At 42.4% G+C, this 21,535-nt stretch overlaps 1 protein-coding gene and 1 pseudogene across 6 annotated transcripts in view; one reads left to right on the top strand and one right to left on the bottom strand.

Annotated features, from left to right (window-relative positions):
• The window catches only part of gdpd5a (glycerophosphodiester phosphodiesterase domain containing 5a), a 30,342-nt gene that overhangs the window by 4,723 nt on the left and 4,084 nt on the right, over positions 1 to 21,535 (top strand). For 2 of the 6 annotated variants that reach the window (XM_061803922.1, XM_061803923.1), the window contains exons 2-14: positions 3,362 to 3,536; positions 9,612 to 9,715; positions 13,038 to 13,131; positions 13,378 to 13,437; positions 13,508 to 13,606; positions 13,966 to 14,059; positions 14,906 to 15,051; positions 16,376 to 16,458; positions 16,707 to 16,857; positions 18,762 to 18,992; positions 19,210 to 19,355; positions 20,000 to 20,147; positions 20,493 to 20,575. In XM_061803922.1, coding sequence (XP_061659906.1) covers positions 3,420 to 3,536; positions 9,612 to 9,715; positions 13,038 to 13,131; positions 13,378 to 13,437; positions 13,508 to 13,606; positions 13,966 to 14,059; positions 14,906 to 15,051; positions 16,376 to 16,458; positions 16,707 to 16,857; positions 18,762 to 18,992; positions 19,210 to 19,355; positions 20,000 to 20,147; positions 20,493 to 20,575 — 1,556 coding nt within the window. In that variant the 5' untranslated portion in view covers positions 3,362 to 3,419. Of the gene's footprint in view, positions 1 to 3,361; positions 3,537 to 9,611; positions 9,716 to 13,037; positions 13,132 to 13,377; positions 13,438 to 13,507; positions 13,607 to 13,965; positions 14,060 to 14,905; positions 15,052 to 16,375; positions 16,459 to 16,706; positions 16,858 to 18,761; positions 18,993 to 19,209; positions 19,356 to 19,999; positions 20,148 to 20,492; positions 20,576 to 20,650; positions 20,782 to 21,535 lie in introns of all 6 variants that reach the window. The other 4 variants (XR_009792546.1, XR_009792545.1, XM_061803924.1 and 1 more) reach the window with 4 other exon arrangements.
• On the bottom strand, positions 17,524 to 17,642 carry LOC133492324 (5S ribosomal RNA; annotated as a pseudogene).

The raw sequence follows: 21,535 nt of genomic DNA, 5'->3' as shown, positions 1-21,535 counted from the left end.
TTTACTAAAAAAAAATTCTATTTGATAAATGCCAGGATAATGAGAGGTGGTTTTTTTGTTGTTGTTGTTGTTGACAAGTTTTCATTACTTTTTTTCAAAGTCAGAAGTTTACATGCTGTACATTACATTGGCACTTTTGGCAATTGCCTATACAGTGTGTAACTTGGGTCAAACGTTTTGGACATCCTTCCACAAGTTCCTCACAATCGTTGGCAGGATTTTTAGCCCATTCTTCCCTCAGTGAACTGGTGTGACTGAGCCAACTGTGTAGGCCACCTTGCTCGGACATGCCTTTTCAGATCTGCCTGTAAATTCAATTTTGTACTTTTTACAATTATTTTACAATTCTTCTTCTCTTCCAATACTTGTTCATCTCTGGATATTGACTTGCTTGCCAGCTTCAACCAGCATCTACGCAAGGTCTTTTGCTTTTGCTCTTGGGTTGTTTTGGACATTTAAGACCCAAGGATGTTAATATCTGTCACATAGAACCCGTCTCCTTCCTGAGCCACGTAATGGCTAGACATTCCCATTGTGTGTATACTGCATACAAATTGTTTGAACAGATGAACTTGGCAACTTCAGACATCTGGAAAATGCACCTAAGGATGAAGCAGACTTGAGCAACCTCCACATTTTCTTCCTGATATCTTGGCTCATTTCTTTTGACTTTTCCACAATGTTACTTAAAGAAGTGGTGTCTTTGAGGTGTGCTTAATTCAAATATACCCTCAGGTGTGTCTTGAATTAACTCAAATGTTGTGAAGAAACCATCAGAAGCTTCCCAAAAATTACATCATCATCTTGTTTTTTCCCCCAAAGTGTTTAAAAGCAGAGTAATCTTACCGTATGTTAACGTCTGACTGAAGAAAGGAATGAGAAATTGCTCTTGAAAATCTTTGCATTAATCTCGCATTTAGGAAATAGAAACATTTTTAGTCATCTCGATTCACCTAGACAGGAAAAGTTTAGTCTGATTTAATTTCACTGAAACAAACAAACTGAGACACTGAAAAAAAATCTTACACTGTTAACTTAAATATCTTTTTGTATAGTATACGGTATGTAAACATCTGGTGTCAACTGTCTGAACCCTGTGAGCGACTGGTAGCCGTTTGCCCTACATTATGCTTTAAAAAGAAATATTCAAATAATTCTGACACCATCAAAAACATTTAGTTTCTATTTTCCATTAGAATTATAGAGGAATATAGAATTATTTAGATTTTTTTCAATCTTAGTCCAACCAAGCCTTCCTCACAGGATCAAATCAATGAATCGATGGATGCCTCACAAGCAGAACAGCACACTTATTGAAGAATCAGACCAGATAAGGGGAAGGGAAAACTGGAATTACCATAATAAACCTCTTTTACCAGCATATTCCTCTACATGGGACTATATGTATGTAAAGATTTAGGATATTATTAATGCAGTTGTATATAATTTTCATGATAGTGAATGAATAAAGAATGAAAATAAGCGACACGAACAGAGATTAAAGACCAAACGGATTTAGTAACGTCTTTTCGGTAATTGGTCTTTTTGAGTCTTAGTGGATTATTGCATTTCAGTATTATTCATTGACTTCATTATTCCAACTCCTCGAAGAATCCAACTCATGTGGTTGCAAATAGTAACGGCATCATTAGCAGTTTGCCAAAGCTGAATGATCTTCCATGAAGTCATGCAGTGGTCCTTTCAGTATCAAATCATATCAGCAATTACAGCCTGCACAGAAACAGATCCATCCATCCATCCAGCCAGCCAGGCAGCCATCCATGCATTTTCTGAGCCGCATATCCTCACTACGGTTGCCGGAGCGCTGGAACCTATCTCAGCTGTCATCGGGCGGGAGGCGGGGTATACCCTGAACTGGATGACAAACAAAACTTACTCTCATAATCACCGCTACAGGCAATTTTGAGTCTCGCATTAATCTACCATGCATTTTTTGGAATGTAGGAGGAAACTGGAGTGCCTGGAGAAAATTCACGCAAGCACGGGGAAAACATGCTAACTCCACACATGTGGTCCCGGTATTTAAACCCTGGTCCTCAGAACTGTGACGCACACGCTTTAACTTGTCACTCCACTGTTCCACCATATATATCATCGTACATGCTTAAAGTTAATTGCAGAAAAAGGGTTTAAAATAGATATGTCATCTAGAAAGTCAGAAGATGGTTGATCCTCTGTGTTAAAAAGACATTCAACCTGACACCAAGCGGATTAACTTTTCTCTGGAAAAATTAATTGGGGTGGATGGTGGTTGAGGTTTTGGGGTGTCACATGGTGTTTTAAGATCTTTTATTTTTTTAAACTTCATTTATTTATGGCCTCTTCGTGATCCCTAATCCCGTGAAGCTCTGTAGTTTTTTCACTCTCCATCAGAATTAAAGTTCATACCGCTCTATTATACCTTTTATTTTGTTTCCATTTCATGTAATTTTACCAGACATCAGCCACCTCCCTTTAAATAGCATGTTGACTTGGCCCTGCAAAAGTTTTTACCCCAAACAAAGCCTAGTGTTGTCATCATAACCACCTTGTTTTGTATAAACACTTATTATGGTGTGACAAGGTCATCTAGTTTCTATTGCATATGGACTACAAACATGTAAGTAAATTATATTAAAAATAATAATTTTGGACCTGATCAATACAAAATGTTTCTAGAAAGAAAATGTATTTTTTTTTAGAAGCTCCCAACACTATACTTTATAGAGAGGAGGGGTCTGACATAGACTACCAGTTAATCACAAGACTACCATAACGACCACATTTCTACCAAGCAGTGCAGCATAATGGAATTTGACAGTTTTTTTTCAAACCTTAAAACTGCATTTTCACAGCACGATGTACAGGTGGGATGGCGACCAGCTACCCAATATTAATAATGCATCATTATACCATCTAAATAGCGTTAAGTGCTGTGAACAAGTATCATAAACTCATTTGAAACTTGTTTTTGTCAATCGTTATTTTATACATACAGTACATACGATACTGACCGAGTACATTGGGTCAGTAATGTATCATAAAAAGGCCCAAAAACTTGAAACACGGGAGTTGCACACTGTACGATAAATGAAAAAGAGCTCATCTGGGATAGGCTGCACAAACCCGCGACAACGAACAGGAAAAGTTATGCGTAGAGAAAGCACAGATGAACTTTTGTAGAAATCATCACCATGTAAACTGTTTCAATCCACAAAAATGGAAATCCAGCTTCAAAATGTAACTTTCAAACCTTTAAATCATGACAATATTTGTCATATTGTTACTAAGTACTGTTCTATAATGCTTCCAACTTAAACTGAACTCATGAACTGTTTGGTAAGATCTCTATATTCCTTAGGGTTCAAAGGCCAGTGTGGGATGCGAAGAAACTGGTGGTACATTCGGGCTAAAGGAGCATGGTGAAACACCAACCCTTGCAGGTCTATGAGAAGCAAGTGCTTGTGTCCTTTATCACTGGCATTTATGGTTGCCGTTGGAAACGCTACCAACGGTCCCAAGACGACAGCTCCAAGGTAAGATAATGGTTTTCTGGATTTGCGCAGTCGTGCTACATCCATCAAGCGGTACAATTCAAATTGACATTGAATAGATGTATCACTTACTGAAGTGTGACATCACGGCAAAATGAATCATTCTCTGTTGACCTGTCAAAGGAAAGCAGCATATTTACCTCTGCTCTGCACAAGTGATCTATTTTAGCTACTGCACAGGCCTGATATTTCGGTTTTTTTTGTTTTTTTGGTTTTTTTTACAAAGGAACGGACGGGAATGCGTACCCTACAGTTGTCAATCCAACCATACTTACTTGGTGGTAACGGGCCTTTAAATCTTCCAGAGTTAGTCAATGTGTAACACAGAATCAGTAATTTGATGGTCCCAATCTGGAGGTATGATATGGAAATGGTGGCATTTATTGTCTGTCTATCAATATACGTGTAACAAACAAAGGGTCGAGATTCCGCAAGTAGTGCTTGAAAAATCACGTGGAAGAAAGGGAAGGGAGTGAAAAGGGCTGTGAACAGTGAACCCCCGAATGGGCTCGGACGCAGTGTACTGTGTTTGTGTTGCTTGGCAATGGTAACTCTCGCTCAAAACCGGAAATGCACTTCCGGCAGTGTATGAAATCTCATCTTCACACCTCAAAACTATCTTAAATCGGAGTTTCAGCAAAGAGTTACAAGTGCGACTGACGTTCTCCCACTGTTAACTCTTCTCTTTTATTTGGTACTATATGTGGTTAACATGGCGGAATTGTGGAGCAACTGGTCCAAATCCTGGCGTTTGGAGTTTGCATTTTCTTCCCATGCCTGCGTGGGTTTTCTCCAGTTTTCTCCTGCATTTAAAAAAAAATACATGCATTAATTGGAGACTCTAAATTGCCCCAAAGTGTGATTGTGAGTGTGACTGTTGTCTGTCTCCATGTGCCCAGTTCAGGGTGTACCCCGCCTCCTGCCTGCAAATAGCGCCATCACTCTCATGACCCTTGTGAGGATGAGCGGCTCATAAAATGGATCGATGGATGGATGGAGTTAACATTCTAAAGTTTAATAAATGACAGTTTCCTTTGATCCGTACGGTGAGAGGGTAGAAAATGGTATGCACATCAACCTCACAGTTTGAGGATGGGTGCTGGTATCTGAGCTAGAAACTTGGAGTTTCCATGTCATCCCTGTGCCTGCATGGGTTTTCTCCATATACTCAGGTTTCCTGCCACATTCAAATAACATGCAAGTTTTTGAGTGAAGACTAAATAGTCACAAGCTGTGACTATAGTAGTGATGGGCAGATGAGGCCTCATTGGGTCTATGTCACATTTCCCAAACTGTGTCGACACTGTGTTGAAACTGTGTCACTGCATGCAACTGCATGCAACTTCAAAAAAGACAGGAAACAGACTACATACAAAGTTCATCCCCATTTTTTAATTTTTTTTTTTTTATTGAAGAAACAGCTGCTTTAACATCATTGGGCTGCTGAGATTGCATCGTTGAGAAATAATGTCTCCTGTTTTTGAGACACACCTGTTCACACGACATGATGATGATGGAGTACGTAGAAATTTCATTGCAAGTTTGTATAAGGTAGGGTAGTCTATTCTTTGCGCTTTCCGGTATTGCAGTGGATCCTGTGATCTTGGCTTGTTCGCCTTGGAGATGTATCTTTGTACCTCGATAGTGGCGTCGGCAGTGACGTTAGAATTGGCTCTGCTCTCCTTGACTTCCATGTCGAGCAACTGCCGCAGGTTGTCATCTCGGGGAAAATATATTTCTTTCAAATTCATTGTGATCACATAGAGTGATTTGTAGGAATATTGAAATACAAATATTAATAATAACAGTCAATTGACATACGTGAACTGGGAACAGATGGTTTCATTGAAATTCCACCTTGGGTGTTTGTGTCACCTTGGTACGTTCTCTTTTCACTTCATAAATGTATTATTGAAGTGATTGTAATCATGTTTACTTGCTATAAATATTTTCTGAATGCTGTTTCTCCCTTTTAAAACAATTGATTAAAAATCCAATATTTGCAGTGACATTGTTAGCGAAAAGTATGTACTGTATGTTTCGAGGGGCAAGGCAGCTATTTCTATTTAAAATAATTCATGAATCAATTTTTGCTATTGGGCTTTAGCTTCCAAAACTAAATATAACTAAGAATAATATCAGTACTAATAATTAGAAATAATAGTAGTCAGTAGTCAGTCAAAATAATAATAGCAATCTTCTTCTTCTTTCTTCTTTTCCTTTCGGCTTGTCCCATTAGAGGTCACCACAGCGTGTCATGTTTTTCCATTTTTGCCCATCTCCTACATCTTCGAAGCCATCGAAGTTTGCTCTCTTGTACCGCGTCTCGAAAACATCCAATTTTGGGTGTCTCTCTAATGAGTTCATTTGTAATCCTATCCAACCTGCTCACTCCGAGCGAGAACCTCAACATCTTCATTTCTGCCACCTCCAGTTCTCAGCTTCCTGTTGGTTCTTCAGTGCCACCGTCTCTAATCCGGACATCATGGCCGGGCTCACCATTGTTTTGTAAACTTTGCCCTTCATCCTAGCAGACACTCTCTGTCACATAACACACCAGACACCTTTCGTCAGCTGTTCCAACTGCTTGGACCCGTTTCTTCACTTCCTTACCACACTCACCGTTGCTCTGATTGTTGACCCGACAATATTTGAAGTCGTCCACCCTCGCTATCTCTTCTCCCTGAAGCCTCACTCTTCCCCCTCCACTTTTGTCATTCACGCACAGATATTCTGTTTTACTTCGGCTAATCTTCATTCATCTCCTTTCCAGTGCATGCCTCCATCTTTCGAATTGTTCCTCTGCATGCTCCCTGCTTTCACTGCATATCACAATATCATCTGCGAACATCATGGTCCAAGGGGATTCCAGTCTAACCTCATCTGTCAGCCTATCCATTACCACTGCAAACAGGAAGGGGCTCAGAGCTGATCCCTGATGCAATCCCACCTCCACCCTAAATTCCTCTATCACACCTAAGGCACACCTCACCATTGTTCTGCTGCCATCATACATGTCCTGTACTATTTTAACATACTTCTCTGCCACACCAGACTTACGCATGCAGTACCACAGTTCCTCTCTTGGTACTCTGTCATAGGCTTTCTCTAGATCCACGAAGACTCAATGTAGCTCCTTCTGGCCTTCTCTGTACTTTTCCACTAGCATCCTCAAGGCAAGTAATGCATCCGTGGTACTCTTTCTAGGCATGAAACCATATTGTTGCGAGCAGATACTTACATCTGTCCTGAGTCTAGCCTCCACTCCTATTTCCCTTAACTTCATTGTGTGGCTCATCAACTTTATTCCTCTATAATTCCCACAGCTCTGCACATCGGCTTTGTTCTTAAAAATGGGAACTAGAGCACGTTTCCTCCATTACTCAGGCATCTTCTCACCCGCTAGTATTCTGTTGAATAAGTTGGTCAAAAACTCGACAGCCACTTCACCAAATTGCTTCCATACATCAGGACCAACTGCCTTTCAATTTTTCATCCTCTTTAGTGCCTTTCTATCTTCCCCCTTACTAATCATTGCCACTTGTTGGTCCTTCACACTTGCCTCTTCTACTCTTTCTTCTCTCTCATTTTCTTCATTCATCAACTTCTCAAAGTATTCTTTCCATCTATTTAGCACACTACTGGCACCAGTCAACACATTTCCATCTCTATCCTTAATCACCCTTACCTGCTGCACATCGTTCCCATCACTATCCCTCTGTCTTGCCAACCTGTAGAGATCCTTTTCTCCTTCTTTCATGTCTAACCTGGTATACACGTCGTCATATGCCTCTTGTTTAGCCTTCGCTACCTCTACGTTTGCCGCTATGTCGCATCTCAAAGTATTCCTTTCACCTCTCCTCAGTCCTTTCAGTGTCCCACTTCTTCTTCAGTAATCTCTTTCCTTGAAAGACTTCCTTGCACCACCAAGTCCCCTTCTCCCCTTTTCCTGACAGAAGACACACCAAGTACTCTCCCGCCTGTCTCTGATCACCTTGGCTGTCGTTGTCCAGTCTTCCTGGAGCTTCTGCTGTCCATCGAGAGCCTGTCTCACCTCTTTCCGGAAAGCCGCACAACATTCTTCCTTTCTCAGCTTCCACCGCATGGTTCTCTGCTCTACCTTTGTCTTCTTCATCTTCCTACCCACCACCAGAGTCATCCTACACACTACCTTCCTATGCTGTTGAGCTACACTCTGCCCTACCACTACTTTACAGTCAGTAACCTCCTTCAGATTACATCGTCTGCACAAAATGTAATCCACTTGCGTGGTTCTACCTACCTATATGTTCCTCCCTCTTCTGTAAATAAGTGTTCACTACAGCCATCTCCATCCTTTTTGCAAAGTCCACCACCTTCTGTCCCTCAAAGTTCCTTTCCTGGATGCCGTACTTACCCATCACTTCTTCGTTGCCCTGTTTCCTTCAGCAACATGTCCATTACAATCTGCACCAATCACAACTCTCTCTCGATCTGGGATGCTTCATCTAGTTCCTTCCAGAATTTCTCTTTCAACTCTAGGTCACATCCTACCTGTGGGGCATAGCCGCTAACCACATTATACATAACACCCTCAATTTCAAATGTCAGCCTCATCACTCGATCTGATCCTCTTTTCACCTACAAGACATTCTTAGACAGCTCTTCCTTTAAAATAACGCCTATTCCTTTTCTCTTCCCATCTACTTCATGGTAAAATCATTCAAACCCTGCACCTAAACTTCTAGCCTTACTCCCTTTCCACCTGCTCTCTTGCACAATATATAAACCTTTCTCCTAATCATCCTGTCAACCAACTCCTGAGCTTTTCCTGTCATAGTCCCACATTGAAAGTCCCTACACTCAGTTGTAGGCTCTGTGCATTCCTCTTTTTCTTCTGACACTGGATCCGGTTTCCTCCTCTTCTTTGTCTTCGACCCACAGTAGCTGAATTTCCACCGACGCCCTGCAGGTTAGCAGTGCCGGGGGCGGGCGTTGTTAACCCGGGCCACGACCGATCCGGTATGGGATTCTTTAGATGAACACTCATATTTGCTTGGCATAGTTTTACGCCGGATACCCTTCCTCACACAACCCTCTGCATTTGTCTGGGCTTGGGACCGGCCTACAGCTTGCACTGGCTTGTGCCCCCATAGGGCTGCATTAGCAATAATAATAATAATAATAATAATAAAATAAATTCTCCTTTTTTTTAAAAAAAAAAGATATTTAAAACATAAAATTACTCTTGCAGCACCTCTGCTGCGTCTTTAGAAAAAACCATCACAGTGCTGATAGCCTCAAGTTGAATGAAGTTGTGGTCCGATTCTCAAGTGGAGGGACGAGAAGAAGGGCGGTATGCTCGTTTCACATTGGCCGACAGGAGTTCCGGTTTTATTTCCCCTTGCACAGTCTACATTTTGTATAAAGTTGTGAGTAGGTGAGAGAGAAGAACAGGATTGAAGTCTCCACTGATGGCGCAGGCACATTAAAATGCAAATGTTGCGATCAAAGTGTCGTTGACAGTTTATTTTATGTTTGTACCTGTTAAAAGTGTCTGGTGTCTGCCTAAAAATGAATAAAACGGAAAAATAAATCCAGTACATTTGCTCCAGTATTTCTTTATTTTCCCAATGTTCAATGATATGTATATTTACATTTGGAAATGTTTCTTTTGTTCTTTTCCTGCACTTACTTCTAATTATCTCCCAGCCTCTTATATAAGCTGCTCGAAATGGTGATCCAGAGCATGGTGAGGTGCCAAAGCTCATAAATAGTCAACAGGATGTGTTGAATGGCCTATCATTGCCTGTGTCTCCTCCCATGTGGAATTATCTTCTGATCCTGTTAACTACTGAGGGAGGGGGAGTCCTGGAGTGGTGCACAAGCTCTCCTTCATACGTTTGCCCCACATGTCAATTTAGAAGTCGTGTTCTGACTGTATGCTTGGGACAAAATGTGAATTTGTCCCTCTTTCATTGCTTTGCAGTTTTTGTTAACGGGTGTTTACTAAGCTGTTCATGTCTGGCGTGTATGTGAAATATTACTTTTGTTGTTTTGTTTTTCTTTTTTTTTCAGTGGGAGTGTTCGTGGTTTATCATCTTGTGTAGCTCCTTTCTCCTGCTTCTTTTTTGGGCCTACTTCTGGTTGGTGGCTCAAAATGATTTTGATGAGTTCAACTGGTGAGTCATCCTTTCAATGGTGCATCTGGTCATGCATATTCTCATCATATTTCCATCTGTGGTTGAAAAGTATACATTGATGAGTCTTTTGATTGTAAGGCATTAATTGTACGTGAACCTGTCCATTACATTGCAATAAACATCTGAATGTAAGACTTGGACACTCTAAATTGCCCCCAGGTGTGATTGTGAGAGCGACTGTTGTCTGTCTCCACGTGCCTTGCGATATGCTGGCAACCAGTTCATGGGTGTGCCCTGCCTCCTGCCCGATGACAGCTGGGATTGCCTCAAGCACTCCCACGACACTCGTGGGGATAAGCGGCTCAGAAAATGGATGGATGGATCTTAAAATAATACCGATAATATCCATCCATTTTCTTTCTAGCATTCCTCATTTGTCATTCACAGATGAGCCTGACCCCAGCTGACTCTGAACGAGAGGCGGGTTACCCACAGGACTCGTCAAAAGCCAATCGCTGTGTTGCGCATATAGAAAGCAGCCTTTTAAACTGACATTGGCACATACTGTATGGACAATTTTAGTCCATCTTTGGATTCTCGTTTTTGCTTGAGAACGTTCTTATCCTATCCTATCCTAGTCTTTCCCTATCATTTCCTATCAAGATGAACTTCATATCTGGGAGGTAAGACGTTGGAATTTTTTTGGAAAATGCAACATCAAAGCTACCTTTAGCGTAGGCTATTTGTTCGCAAATTTTACAAAAGGAAGAGATATTTTGCTCACAATCTTTTATGCCTGAATATATTTAAAGGGGAATTCCAGTGGTTTGCATTAACAATGTATCCAATAGGTCATGTAATATGTACTCTATCTTGACAATGTGATGTTACAGCCTCATTTAACAGTGTTTTGAGAAGATTGTTCGTGACAATTATGAATTTTCAGGGGCACTGACATTTTCGCGAGTTACATGACCTACATGCTTGGATGTGACATGTTACGTGCCGTTCAAATGCTCGATTAAATGGGACAATATTATGCCCAGCGCTGATTTCTCAGGTTTATCCTCATCTTATGAAGAAATAGCAGTATCAATTGATCGGGAAGACGGAGGAATACTTCCATACAAATTTGAACCTATGGCTGTAAATAATGCCGTTGAGCTGTGAGCTGAGCTTCGGCGAATCCCCTGGTACGGGATGTTCGGTCCCTGTAGGACCAGTGTCAGAGTTTGATCCTTTTTGCCGGCAGTAAGTTGCAATTCTTTCCCAGTGAGGTTTGGACTTCGCCAAGGCTGCACTTTCTCGCCGATTGTGTTCACAACTTTTACGGACCAAATTTCTAGGCACAGCCAAGTGTTATGTGTGAATTTAGAATATATCCCCGTATCAAGCCAGCAAAATATAATAAAGCAGTTGTATTGGTTTTCAGACAATTTAATCACACACATGAAAAGACAACACAAAACAATAAACTAACAAGAAATAGAAGTTCTAGCCAAAGGACGTATACTCACCCAAGTCAAACGAAGGTTCCAAACAGGCGATTTGTTAGTTCAAGCAAAATGTTCCAAACAGCCGAATGTTAGTTGGTTCCAGCGAATGTCCAAGTAGTCAAACGTTTCCAAAATTGTCCAACAGACGGTAGGCAGAAGGCAGTGTGGCGTCCGTGTACTTGTATTTCTCTGAAGCAGCAGTGGTCGTAAGAAGCCCCGTCGACCGTCATCCTCGTCCTTAAAGCCACTCGTCCACTTCTCAAACATTTCACACATCCGCGTCCGATGACGTAATAGTCCCTTCACTCAGAACATAAGTAAATAAAGAGAAGAAAGAATAAAGACTGAATAACTAAAATGAAAATATATAGAGAGGAGGGGATCTGGTTTGGTGGCCTCAGTCTTGCAACTACACTTTTTGCAGATAAAGTGGTTCTATAAGCTTCATCAAGTCGCCATCTCTAACGCTTACTGGAGATGTATGTAGCTGAGTGTGAAGTGGCTGGGATGAGAATCAGCACCTCTAAAGCTGAGACCAGGGTCTTCAGTCGGAAAAGAGTGGAGTGCACTCTTAAAGCTGAGACCAGGGTCTTCAGTCGGAAAAGAGTGGAGTGCACTCTCTAGGTCATGGATAAGATCTTTCCCCAAGTGGAGGAGTTCAGATGTCTTGGGCTCTTGTTCATGGGTAAGGGAAGAATGGAACCAGAGATCGACAAGCGGATCTGTGCAACATCTGCAGTAAGGCAGCACTTGCATTGGTTTGTTATGATGAAGAAGGAGCTAAGCCAAAAGGTTATTCGTTATACGTTCCTAACCTCATTTATGGTCACGAGCTGTGAGTCATGACTAAAAGAACAAGATCCGAGATACAAACAGCCAAAATGAGTTTCCTCCGCAAGGTCTCCGGGCTCTCACTTAAAGATAGGATGAGAAGGTTGATCATCCAGGAGGGGCTCAAAATATAGCCGATGCTCCTCAGCATTGAGAGGAGCCAGATGAGGTGGCTTGGGTATCTGTTTCGTATGCCTCATGGACGACTCCCTGGTGAGGTGTTCAGGCATGTCCCTCCGGGAGGAGACCCCTGGGGTGCCCCAGGACACGGTGGAGAGACAATGCCTCTCAGCTGGGAGAGGTGGTTGTAGGGAGAGAAGTCTAGGCTTCCCTACTAATGTTACTGCCCCCGCAACCCGACGTCGGATCAGCGAAAGAAACGGTATGACTGGATAGATGGATGGATGGATGGATGGATGGATGATCCAACAGCTCAAGACAGCTCAAGACAGTAATAAGGCTCAGTTGTGTGCATTGCCTCCTCAAACAGCACCTCTCCTCATGCCATACAATATCCGGACGAGCTCTTGAAGAGATGACAAATGGCCTCCTCTTTCATCAGGTATTTCTGAGAAACTCCAGCCAGATGAGGCTGGGCATTGACCTGCTCCAGAAGGAGCCCTCGACCTACTGCACCAGCAAATGATCTGACAGTAGGTCTGAGGATTTTGTCCGATTGTCTGTGCATCCCTCCAACAACATGCCTCTCTAGACCGCCAGTGTGATACTGTTGTCCTCCGCAAAGAGAACTGGTTGTCCATCAGGTTACCACCAGTGGCGAGGCCCCTGAAAAAGTTAAGAAAATCATCAGGTATCAGTTTTCAGAAGGCATGATAAGGGGGAACAAAGGGGATTGTGGCCACCACCTGCAAAACTATTCTCATATAGGTAGTCTTACCTTTGCACATTTATTTTGTTATATTTGAACACCACGTGAAACAGATTCACAATTGCTTTGTCCGAGTGTGATTGATTTGGAGCTACACTGTGATGATTGCTCCGTTTATTCATTTATAAAAATGTTAAAATTCCAGGTCAGTGTATAACCGTTGTGGAGAATGGCGGGATGAGACCATCCCCATCCTTGCAAGCACCACCGTGGGATTCAGCTACATTTCAGTCTTGATGGTAAGAGTGCCGTTGAAGACTGAATAACCCAAAAAAAAAAAAAAAATTCAAATGTATATACTGTATATAGTGCATATGAAGAGTTTGTTTTCAAAACGAGACATAGGCATTTTTTTTCAGATTTACGAAACTCGCGCCAAAATTATCCATTCGGAGCTGGATAATTTTGGCGCGAGTTTCGTAAATCTGAAAAAAAAATGCCTATGTCTCGTTTTGAAAACAAACTCTTCATACATTCTCCATCAGATCTTGGCATTTTTCCACATTTCCTTGGGACAACAACTTAATCTCTACTGGCTCCACAAGGTGCAGTGAGTTATTTTTGCTTCTTGCAAGTTTGTCCAAGTACGTCACATTGTATGTCTCATTTTCATAGGTCGGCGTGCTGGCTACTCTCCTTACTACTATCTCTGGTGTTGTCTCTGTTGATGACATATGGGCAGATGAATGGGATGTCCTGCTTGTGTCCCTGCAGGTTTGTTTATACCCCAACTACAACACTGTGAGATGATACACACTGAACCTTTGAACTCAAATAGCATATTTTTAACCCTTGTTGTATAGGGGCCCTCCAAGAACATCACTTTTTTTTCTAATACCACTTCAAGTCAAGGAGACTAGTAATCTTTTCCTTTCGGCTTTTCCCATTATGATCAACAAAAATCTTTTTGATTCCTGTGAACTTATTTTCATTGTCTCTGGAACAGTAAACAATTTTTTTTAAGGCTCCTCTATAATACTCCAATAGTTTTCATATTAATTGTCAACAGAATGATTTATTCTGGCTGCAAAAAGATAACTGTCACTCATTTTATTTTTGTGTTGTAATGGTAGTCCACAGCACCATTCCTGCATATTGGCGCTCTGACAACAGTCACAGCTCTTAGCTGGCTGGTCGCTGGTTATGTGGTCCGCAGAGAGCGATCCAGTAAGTGTTCTCTTCGTTTTCACCCATCACTGCTCCGCTGTCAATCCCTCAATCGCACAGCAATGCAATAGAACCTTTTTTTAGTTTTAGTTTTGCTTGCACAGCTTCATATCTTCCTTCTGCATGAATAGTAAGTAATTACTGTAGAAATAGTTGCTATGAATGTATACTTGTGAAAAGCACAGTTAAATAATATTGTTCAGGGTGAATGATCACAAAATCAAACTGCAGTGGCCCTGGATTGCGCAGTAAATGCCAAATTACCATGCACAGCATTTTATTTTTATTTTTTATTTTTTTTTTTGCTGGATTTGCTGGACCTTTTTTGAACTCAATACAAGTGGACTGCAGTAACAACTTTGCAAGTACATTTCTTTCAGATATTCAGATCGGTACTCAAATATGATGGGTCCTTTTTTGGCCCTTGCACAACTCTTCTACACACTTGTGGAAGTCAGGAATGACATCCGGCTGTGAATAATCTTGTCCTGCGATTGACTGGTTCCGGCTCGCCATCAACCCTAATGAGGACGAGCGGTATAAATAACGGATGGTTGTAAAAAACCTATCAAACAATTCTGTCCATTTCACATTAGAGTTATACAGGTTTAGGCTGCATTAGTTTTTTTTTTTTTGTTTGTTTGTTTTTTTTAAATGAAAGCATGTGTGAGAAAACGTTTGACAAATGTGTGCTCACCTTTCATTATCCACTGTTACCTTCGCAATTGTAAACAAGTAGGATTAAACAGATTAACAATGCTTGTAGCCAACATATGCTAAACCTTTCCAATGGATCCATTTGTTTGGTAGATGAAGCATAAAATCAAGCTCACTCTTGCGTCTTAGATTTTCAGATGATGGTGTTAATTGCCTACGTAATCATCCTCATGGCTCTTTGCTTGGCACCGCTGTCATTCTCCTGCCCCTGCGTGATGGACAGTCGCAGCCTCAAGCCACGACCAGAAGTCATTGGTCGACGAGGTGCTCCTATGGTGAGTTGGTCTCTTGCCAGCCCTCACCGTCTAATCCAGTTACGTGTCCAGGCGACTCAACAGGGAAATACACATCCGTGTTTGTGAACACTAATGTTCTATGCTGGAATCACTTTGTCACAAAAACACCTTTGACGGTATCACGTGAATGATAAGTTATTGTACTCAGCAGTAAGAGTCTCTGATGGTTAATTAAGGAGTGACTGGTAACTCACCACCGAGATTTGAATAGGCCAGTACGTGTTCGAAGACTACACTGTTTGAACCTACCCATTTTCCGTGTAACCATTGTAAAATGTGCTTGAGAAGTGTGTGTGTGTGTGTGTGTGTTTCGTTGCCTTATTACATTTATTTATCTGTTTCATCAGATTTGCCATATTTGGGTTTATAAATCAGAGCCATTGTACCAACATTGGCTATAGAAGTAGCCTGTAGTCTGTCCTTCAGGCTGTTTTATCCACTGGTTTGTAGACCGGCCAAGTCAATCTCCAGAATATTTGTTTACCTACCTCTGGCATCAAAGTTGGCATGGTGGGCGAGCGGCTAGCACATCTCCCTCTTAGTTCTGAGGACCCGGGTTCCAATCATGCTCCGCCTGTGTGGTGCTTGCTTGCATGCTCTCTCCTTTCCTGAGTGGGTTTTCTTTGGTTACTCTGGTTTCCTCACAGACCCTCAAAACATACACCGAAGGTTAATTGAAGACCGTAAATTTGCTGTCGGTGTGAATGGTTGATGTTGTAACCTTATAACTGTGATTGGCTGGCAAACATTTCCTGGCGTACGCCCTTATTGCCCACAGTCAGCTCTCATGGACTCCAGCGTCCCCATGACCCTAGCGAGTAATACAGTAGGTATGAAAAACGGATGGATGGTATAACATTGCAGTATACAGTACGTATCATTCAGATTGTGCAATGCACTGTTTTTAACAACCACACTAATGACATAACAAAACAGAACTTGATGTTCAGTTGTACTGCAGATGTTTTCCTCACTAAAGTCAGTAAAAAGCAGCCAGAAACCCATCACAGCAGGTGGTGGAGGTAGCCAACTACCTTAAACCTTCTAGCAGATACACAGATTGCATGTCATGGCCAGGTGCCCAAGGTTGGCTAACACCAACCTTAAAGGTACAGTGACGAACTTGAAAATGAGAGATCCAAAAAATAATTGGGTGCTCCCGTGTAAACAACCTGCCAGTGCCACTCTCTGAATTAGGAGAATAAAATGACTTATCTTTTGAAATCAAAACAAACTGTTTCTTGTTTGATTGTTGATTGAAATGTTCCCAGTGAATGACACTGTCTCGCTTTCATTGCTCCAGCTGGCCCCAGAAAACACGATGGTGTCCTTCAACAGAGCCCTACAGCATGGAGCCAGCTCCCTGGAGGCTGATGTCACTCTGAGGTTACTAACCACCTATTTTGGACATTTTCATGAAGGCTTGATCATAATTAATTAATCCAGGAAACTCCAGTTCCACATGAGCCGTATCGTAGATGTGACGGATAAAGTGCATGTTTCATTTTATTTTGGAGTACAGTGGCACAATTTGTATGTACGTTTTGTAAACCATTTGTCAAACAGACAAACTGGCACTACCTATCCTGAAGGCATTACTCCCTTCTTGTATTTTGACAATTCTTTGTCTCCAGTGTGGACGGGGTTCCATTCCTCATGCGAGATCGTACGTTGAGACGAACTACAGATGTGAGCACGGTATTTTCTGACAGACAGCATGACGATGCCGCTTTCTTCAACTGGACAGAGCTACGCTCACTCAACGCAGGTCGCTGGTTTCTGGAGGTAAAGAAACCCATGTTACCCTAATTCGTTCGGATAGTTCATAACAAATGCATATCTGTACCATTCCAGCTTTTACCCAAGTTGCAATATGATGGTCAAGTGATGCAGTAAACTGTGAATTTGCTTTTAAATACTTTATTTTAGACTTTCAGTCTAAAAGAGATTCCAAAGATTATTCCTCTGTATTACTACACATCACTTTTCAGTTTTGTGTGCGCAGTAGCAATACTATAACTCAATTATGATATCAAAATGTAGTTCATTACTGACTCTCCGTGCGATCCCAGTAAGACGGCTGAAATTTGGCTATTAAAATGTTGCTTCAGATTGGAATTCCTCATTTGTGCTCAATGTAGTAAAACAATGAGATTTCCCTGAAATTGAAAGTGTTTGCATTCATGCGTTTTTTTTTTTTTTTTTTTTTATGTCAATCCATCCATTTTCAGAAGTGTTATTCTCACTAGGGTCACAGGTATACTGGACCCTATTTCTGCTGACTTCAGACTCAGTACACCTTGAATTGGTCACGAGCCAATCGCATCGCACTTCTTCTTTTCCTTTCGGCTCGTCCCGCGTGATCTCAGATGAACGCATATTTATTTGGCACAGTTATACAACAGATGCCCTTTCTGACGCAACCCCCTCTGCATTTTAGCCGGGGAGAGAAGCTTACAGCACCTGGAATTCTCAGCCGGTCTCCCATCCAAGTACTAACCAGGGACAAACCCGCTTAGCTTCCGAGATCTGACGAGATCGGGCGTTCTCAGGGCAGCGGGGCCGTAAGCCAATCGCATCGCACGTATAAACAAAACAACCATTCAGACCTATGGGCAATTTAGAGACTTCAATTAACCAACCATGCATTAGACCTCTGCTCTGTATTTCTTGGCCCCTAAATAAAATCCCACCAAGTTTCGGTCATGTGCACTGGGCTTTGGTTCACTTCACAGAAAAAGCCCAATTTGACTGTCACGTGAGCCCTAGGAGGGTACACTCTTATTTTACTGGAAGAGGTAGGATTGAGCATTACTCACGTTGTTGTGCTGTTGCATCAATGTGCTCATTTCAGTTTTCCAAGCCGTTCATCCACACAAGGGTCACGAGAGTGCTTGAATCTCTCCCAGCATGACAATTATTAATAACAGCCATGTTGCATTGGTGATACAATCAGAATTACTCAAGCCCACAGTATGGTTGCTCATACATGTGTGTGGTTATTGTTAACGACCACATAACGTGCCAGAAATACACGGTGCAACTCAAATGAAGCCACAAAAGTATGAAAATTGCTGTTATGTAGTGTCTGCTGAAAAACAGATGAGTGAAGCAACAAGTCTCACTTAGGTGATGGAACAATTGGTGGAGTGGCGGGGGCACACGGCTTAGGGTTTGGCTAACCCTAACCCAACAAAGAGGGTAACAATACTCAAAAAAATTAAATACTAATCATTAATATCAAAGATAGGACTGTTTTAATCCATTCTAAAAATGTAACCGGTAGAGCTAAATGTAGTACCAACAAAAATGTACGAGTTTCATTATGTTGTGCATCATTATTTTGAAGAACAATTGTATACCATTGACTTTAACAAACACACATTGTCATGAAAACTTATGATCAGAAAGTATGCTACAGAAAAAGAAACAATACCCATGAGCAATGTTCTTTGACAAAAATATTAACATTTCCTGCAAGAATGCATAAATATGCCACTGATAAGCAACATACTGTCCAAGCTCAGATAGGAAACAACCGGTGCAATACACTCAATAATAATAATTTATGGGGCCCCACTGACAAAGGAAGCTGAGAGGCCCTGATCCCCTTAATCCTGCCTAGGTAGCATCGTATGGGCATGAGGTGCGAAAGCAACTCTGTGTCTGTTGTTATCTTTTGTTCCCAGAAAGATCCCTACTGGACAGTAGAGACATTGACCGGGAGGGATCGGAGCAGAATAAGCAACCAGACGGTTTGCAGTCTGTTGGAAATGCTTCGTCTGGCAGTCAGAGCAAACAGCTCCGCGCTGCTCAATGTCCGCAGGCCCCCTGCAGGCCACCCTCGCTACCGAAGTTGGTTCACGGACACGATGTGGGCTGTGCAGAAAGCAGGAATTTCCCAGAAGAGGGTGAGGACTGTAGGTCCCTCGTCTAATATTCCATTCAATCCACAGGATGTATTACATGATTGCTCGTTGTGATGAAATCACAGCATACCAAACCAAAGGTTGAGTGTTTCTTTGTCCCATATTTTCTATTGTCTGTAATAGCACTTACTTTCCATCATGTTGACATTTTATCTCGTGTAAGCACTGCATTCAAGATGAATAACAATGCCTCACGTGTTTGTGCCAGGTGACGTGGACCCCCGACACAGACAGGGGGAGGGTTCGGGGGTTTCAGCAGACCACCAATGAGAAATTGTCCATGGCAGAGATAAAGCAGAGGGGCATTACAAGCCTGACCCTTCACTACAGCAAGGCCACCCACAGAGAAATAGAGTAAGTTTGGTGATGATGCACATCCTTAAATGTCGTCAACACTGTTATCGGGACTACTTCCGTGTCTTCCTGTGTCCCGTTTGCGCCTTCCTCGTCTGGTTGTCAAGAAACAGTTTCCACCTGGTCTCGTCCGCTCTGTTCCTCGTGGCACCCAATCAGTTCTCGTTGTCCCATCATCCTGTGTCTTTCCCAGTTGTGTCTTCCATCCATCCATTTTTTTGAGCCGCTTATCCTCACGTGATGTGAGAGGAGACTGGAGTGCCCGGAGGAAACCCACGCAGGCACGGAGAGAACGTGCAAACTCCACAGAGGCGCGGCTGGGCTCTGAACCCCGGTCCTCAAAACTGTGAGGCACATTAGGGAACTCAAATAAATAAGTCATAAATCCAAAACAATAATAATAAACAATTGGGCAGCATGAGGTATTCTTTCACCTCTGTGAAAACGAGTTCAAGGTCTTGAAACATCATATGTTGGGACTATTGTAAACTGAGGACCCCCTGTACATTAATTCATGAATAAATGGATGAATTCATAGATGCATTTTTCAGGACAGTCTTCCAGTGACTTGACATGACAGTCAAAATACAAAAATCAAGCAATATTTTTTTGCAGTGTTCACAGACGTACTTTCCTTCCCCCAGGGAGTATCTTGCCAACAATGTGAGCGTGACAGTCTACCCAGTGAATGAGCCGTGGCTTTACTCAGTGCTGTGGTGTAGTGGGGTGCCTTCCGTGTCCTCTGATGCCCCCCAAGTCCTTCGAAAGGTGCCTTCCCCCATCTGGCTCATGGTAAACAACTCTCATTGTTGCCTTTCTCTGATCCGACACCACATGCAAAACAAAGTCACACAAAAGCAAGGTCAGACACTGAGAACAGGAAGACAGCAGGAGAGGACAGAGACTGACAAGGGCCCAGCAACATGTCAGGGGAAGGACGTAGAGAAAGTCGATTGTAGCGCAGCAGCAGACTTGAGCCCAGTGTGGTGCTGAGGAACTCGAGCTCTGAGGAGTGTGGCGACGTGACACCACGGCACTCGGAGGCGCTCGTGATGGCGAGGATGCAAGAGCCACTTGTTGACAGCTCCCTCCAGTGGTGTTTTCTCCTAACTGCTTTGTCTTTTGCTTATCTTTCAGAGTCAGAATGCTTACAGCTTCATCTGGATCGCTTCAGATCTGGTCTCACTTGCTGTAGTCATAGGAATCTTCAGTTTTCAGAAGTAAGTACAGCTCATCCTGAAAGTCATAGAGGTCAATAAAATAATCTTCATATGATCTCCATTCCTTAAATACAGCTCTGTGCAATGGTATTGTCACACCACGATTAGAAATGAGCTCATTAGAGGGACAGCCAACGTTGGATGTTTTGGAGACAAAGTTAGAGAGAGCAGACTTCTGTGGTTTGGACATCTCCACAGGCGACAGAGTGAGTAGATTTGTAGAAGGGTGCTGAGGAAGGAGCTGGCAGGCAAAAGGGCGAGAGGAAGACCAAAGAGAAGGTTTATGGATGTGAGGGAAGACGTGAGGGCAGTTGGTATTAGGGAGGAAGATGCAGGAGATAGGCTTACATGGAAAAAGATGACACGCTGTGGCAACCCCTGACGGGACAAGCCGAAAGAATGAGAAGAAGATTTGGCTGGCCAGATGAAAAGCTTTTGCAGACCGAATGTGCCCTGTGGGCTTTCAGATGAATGGGGCTGAATTAGAGTTTTGTCTTTTCTTTCTTTCGAGATCAGTAACAAAAATAAATTAAAGCACGAGTGTCATCCCTATTGACATTCTAAAAGAGATATTGTAATGAAAAATACATATAACATTATTCACTTTAATGTCTATACGAAAAAATAAACGTGAGCGGACAGCGTGTCATCCATGCGCAAAGTTGCAGAAGTGTCATTCGACGACATCCAAGTGGTCGCCACATTGGCTGCGTCCTCCGTCCGTGACGTCACCCGGACATTCGCAAATCAAAACACGCGGTTGCACCCTAACTATGGGAGACAAACGCGCCCCGTCTGACACGGAAGCTCTTTTCGAAAAGGAGAACGCCACACAACCGAGTGAAGTTACCGGGGCAATATTACACTATTGTTTCCAGCCATATTCAGATGATATGCGATCACGGCCAAACCACAAACCCCGTCCGATCCACTTCCGCGGCGGATATGCGCTATCGCGGA

Source organism: Syngnathoides biaculeatus, chromosome 18, assembly GCF_019802595.1.
Source record: "Syngnathoides biaculeatus isolate LvHL_M chromosome 18, ASM1980259v1, whole genome shotgun sequence".
Taxonomy (NCBI): domain Eukaryota; kingdom Metazoa; phylum Chordata; class Actinopteri; order Syngnathiformes; family Syngnathidae; genus Syngnathoides; species Syngnathoides biaculeatus.
This window is presented reverse-complemented; position numbering and strand designations above follow the sequence as displayed.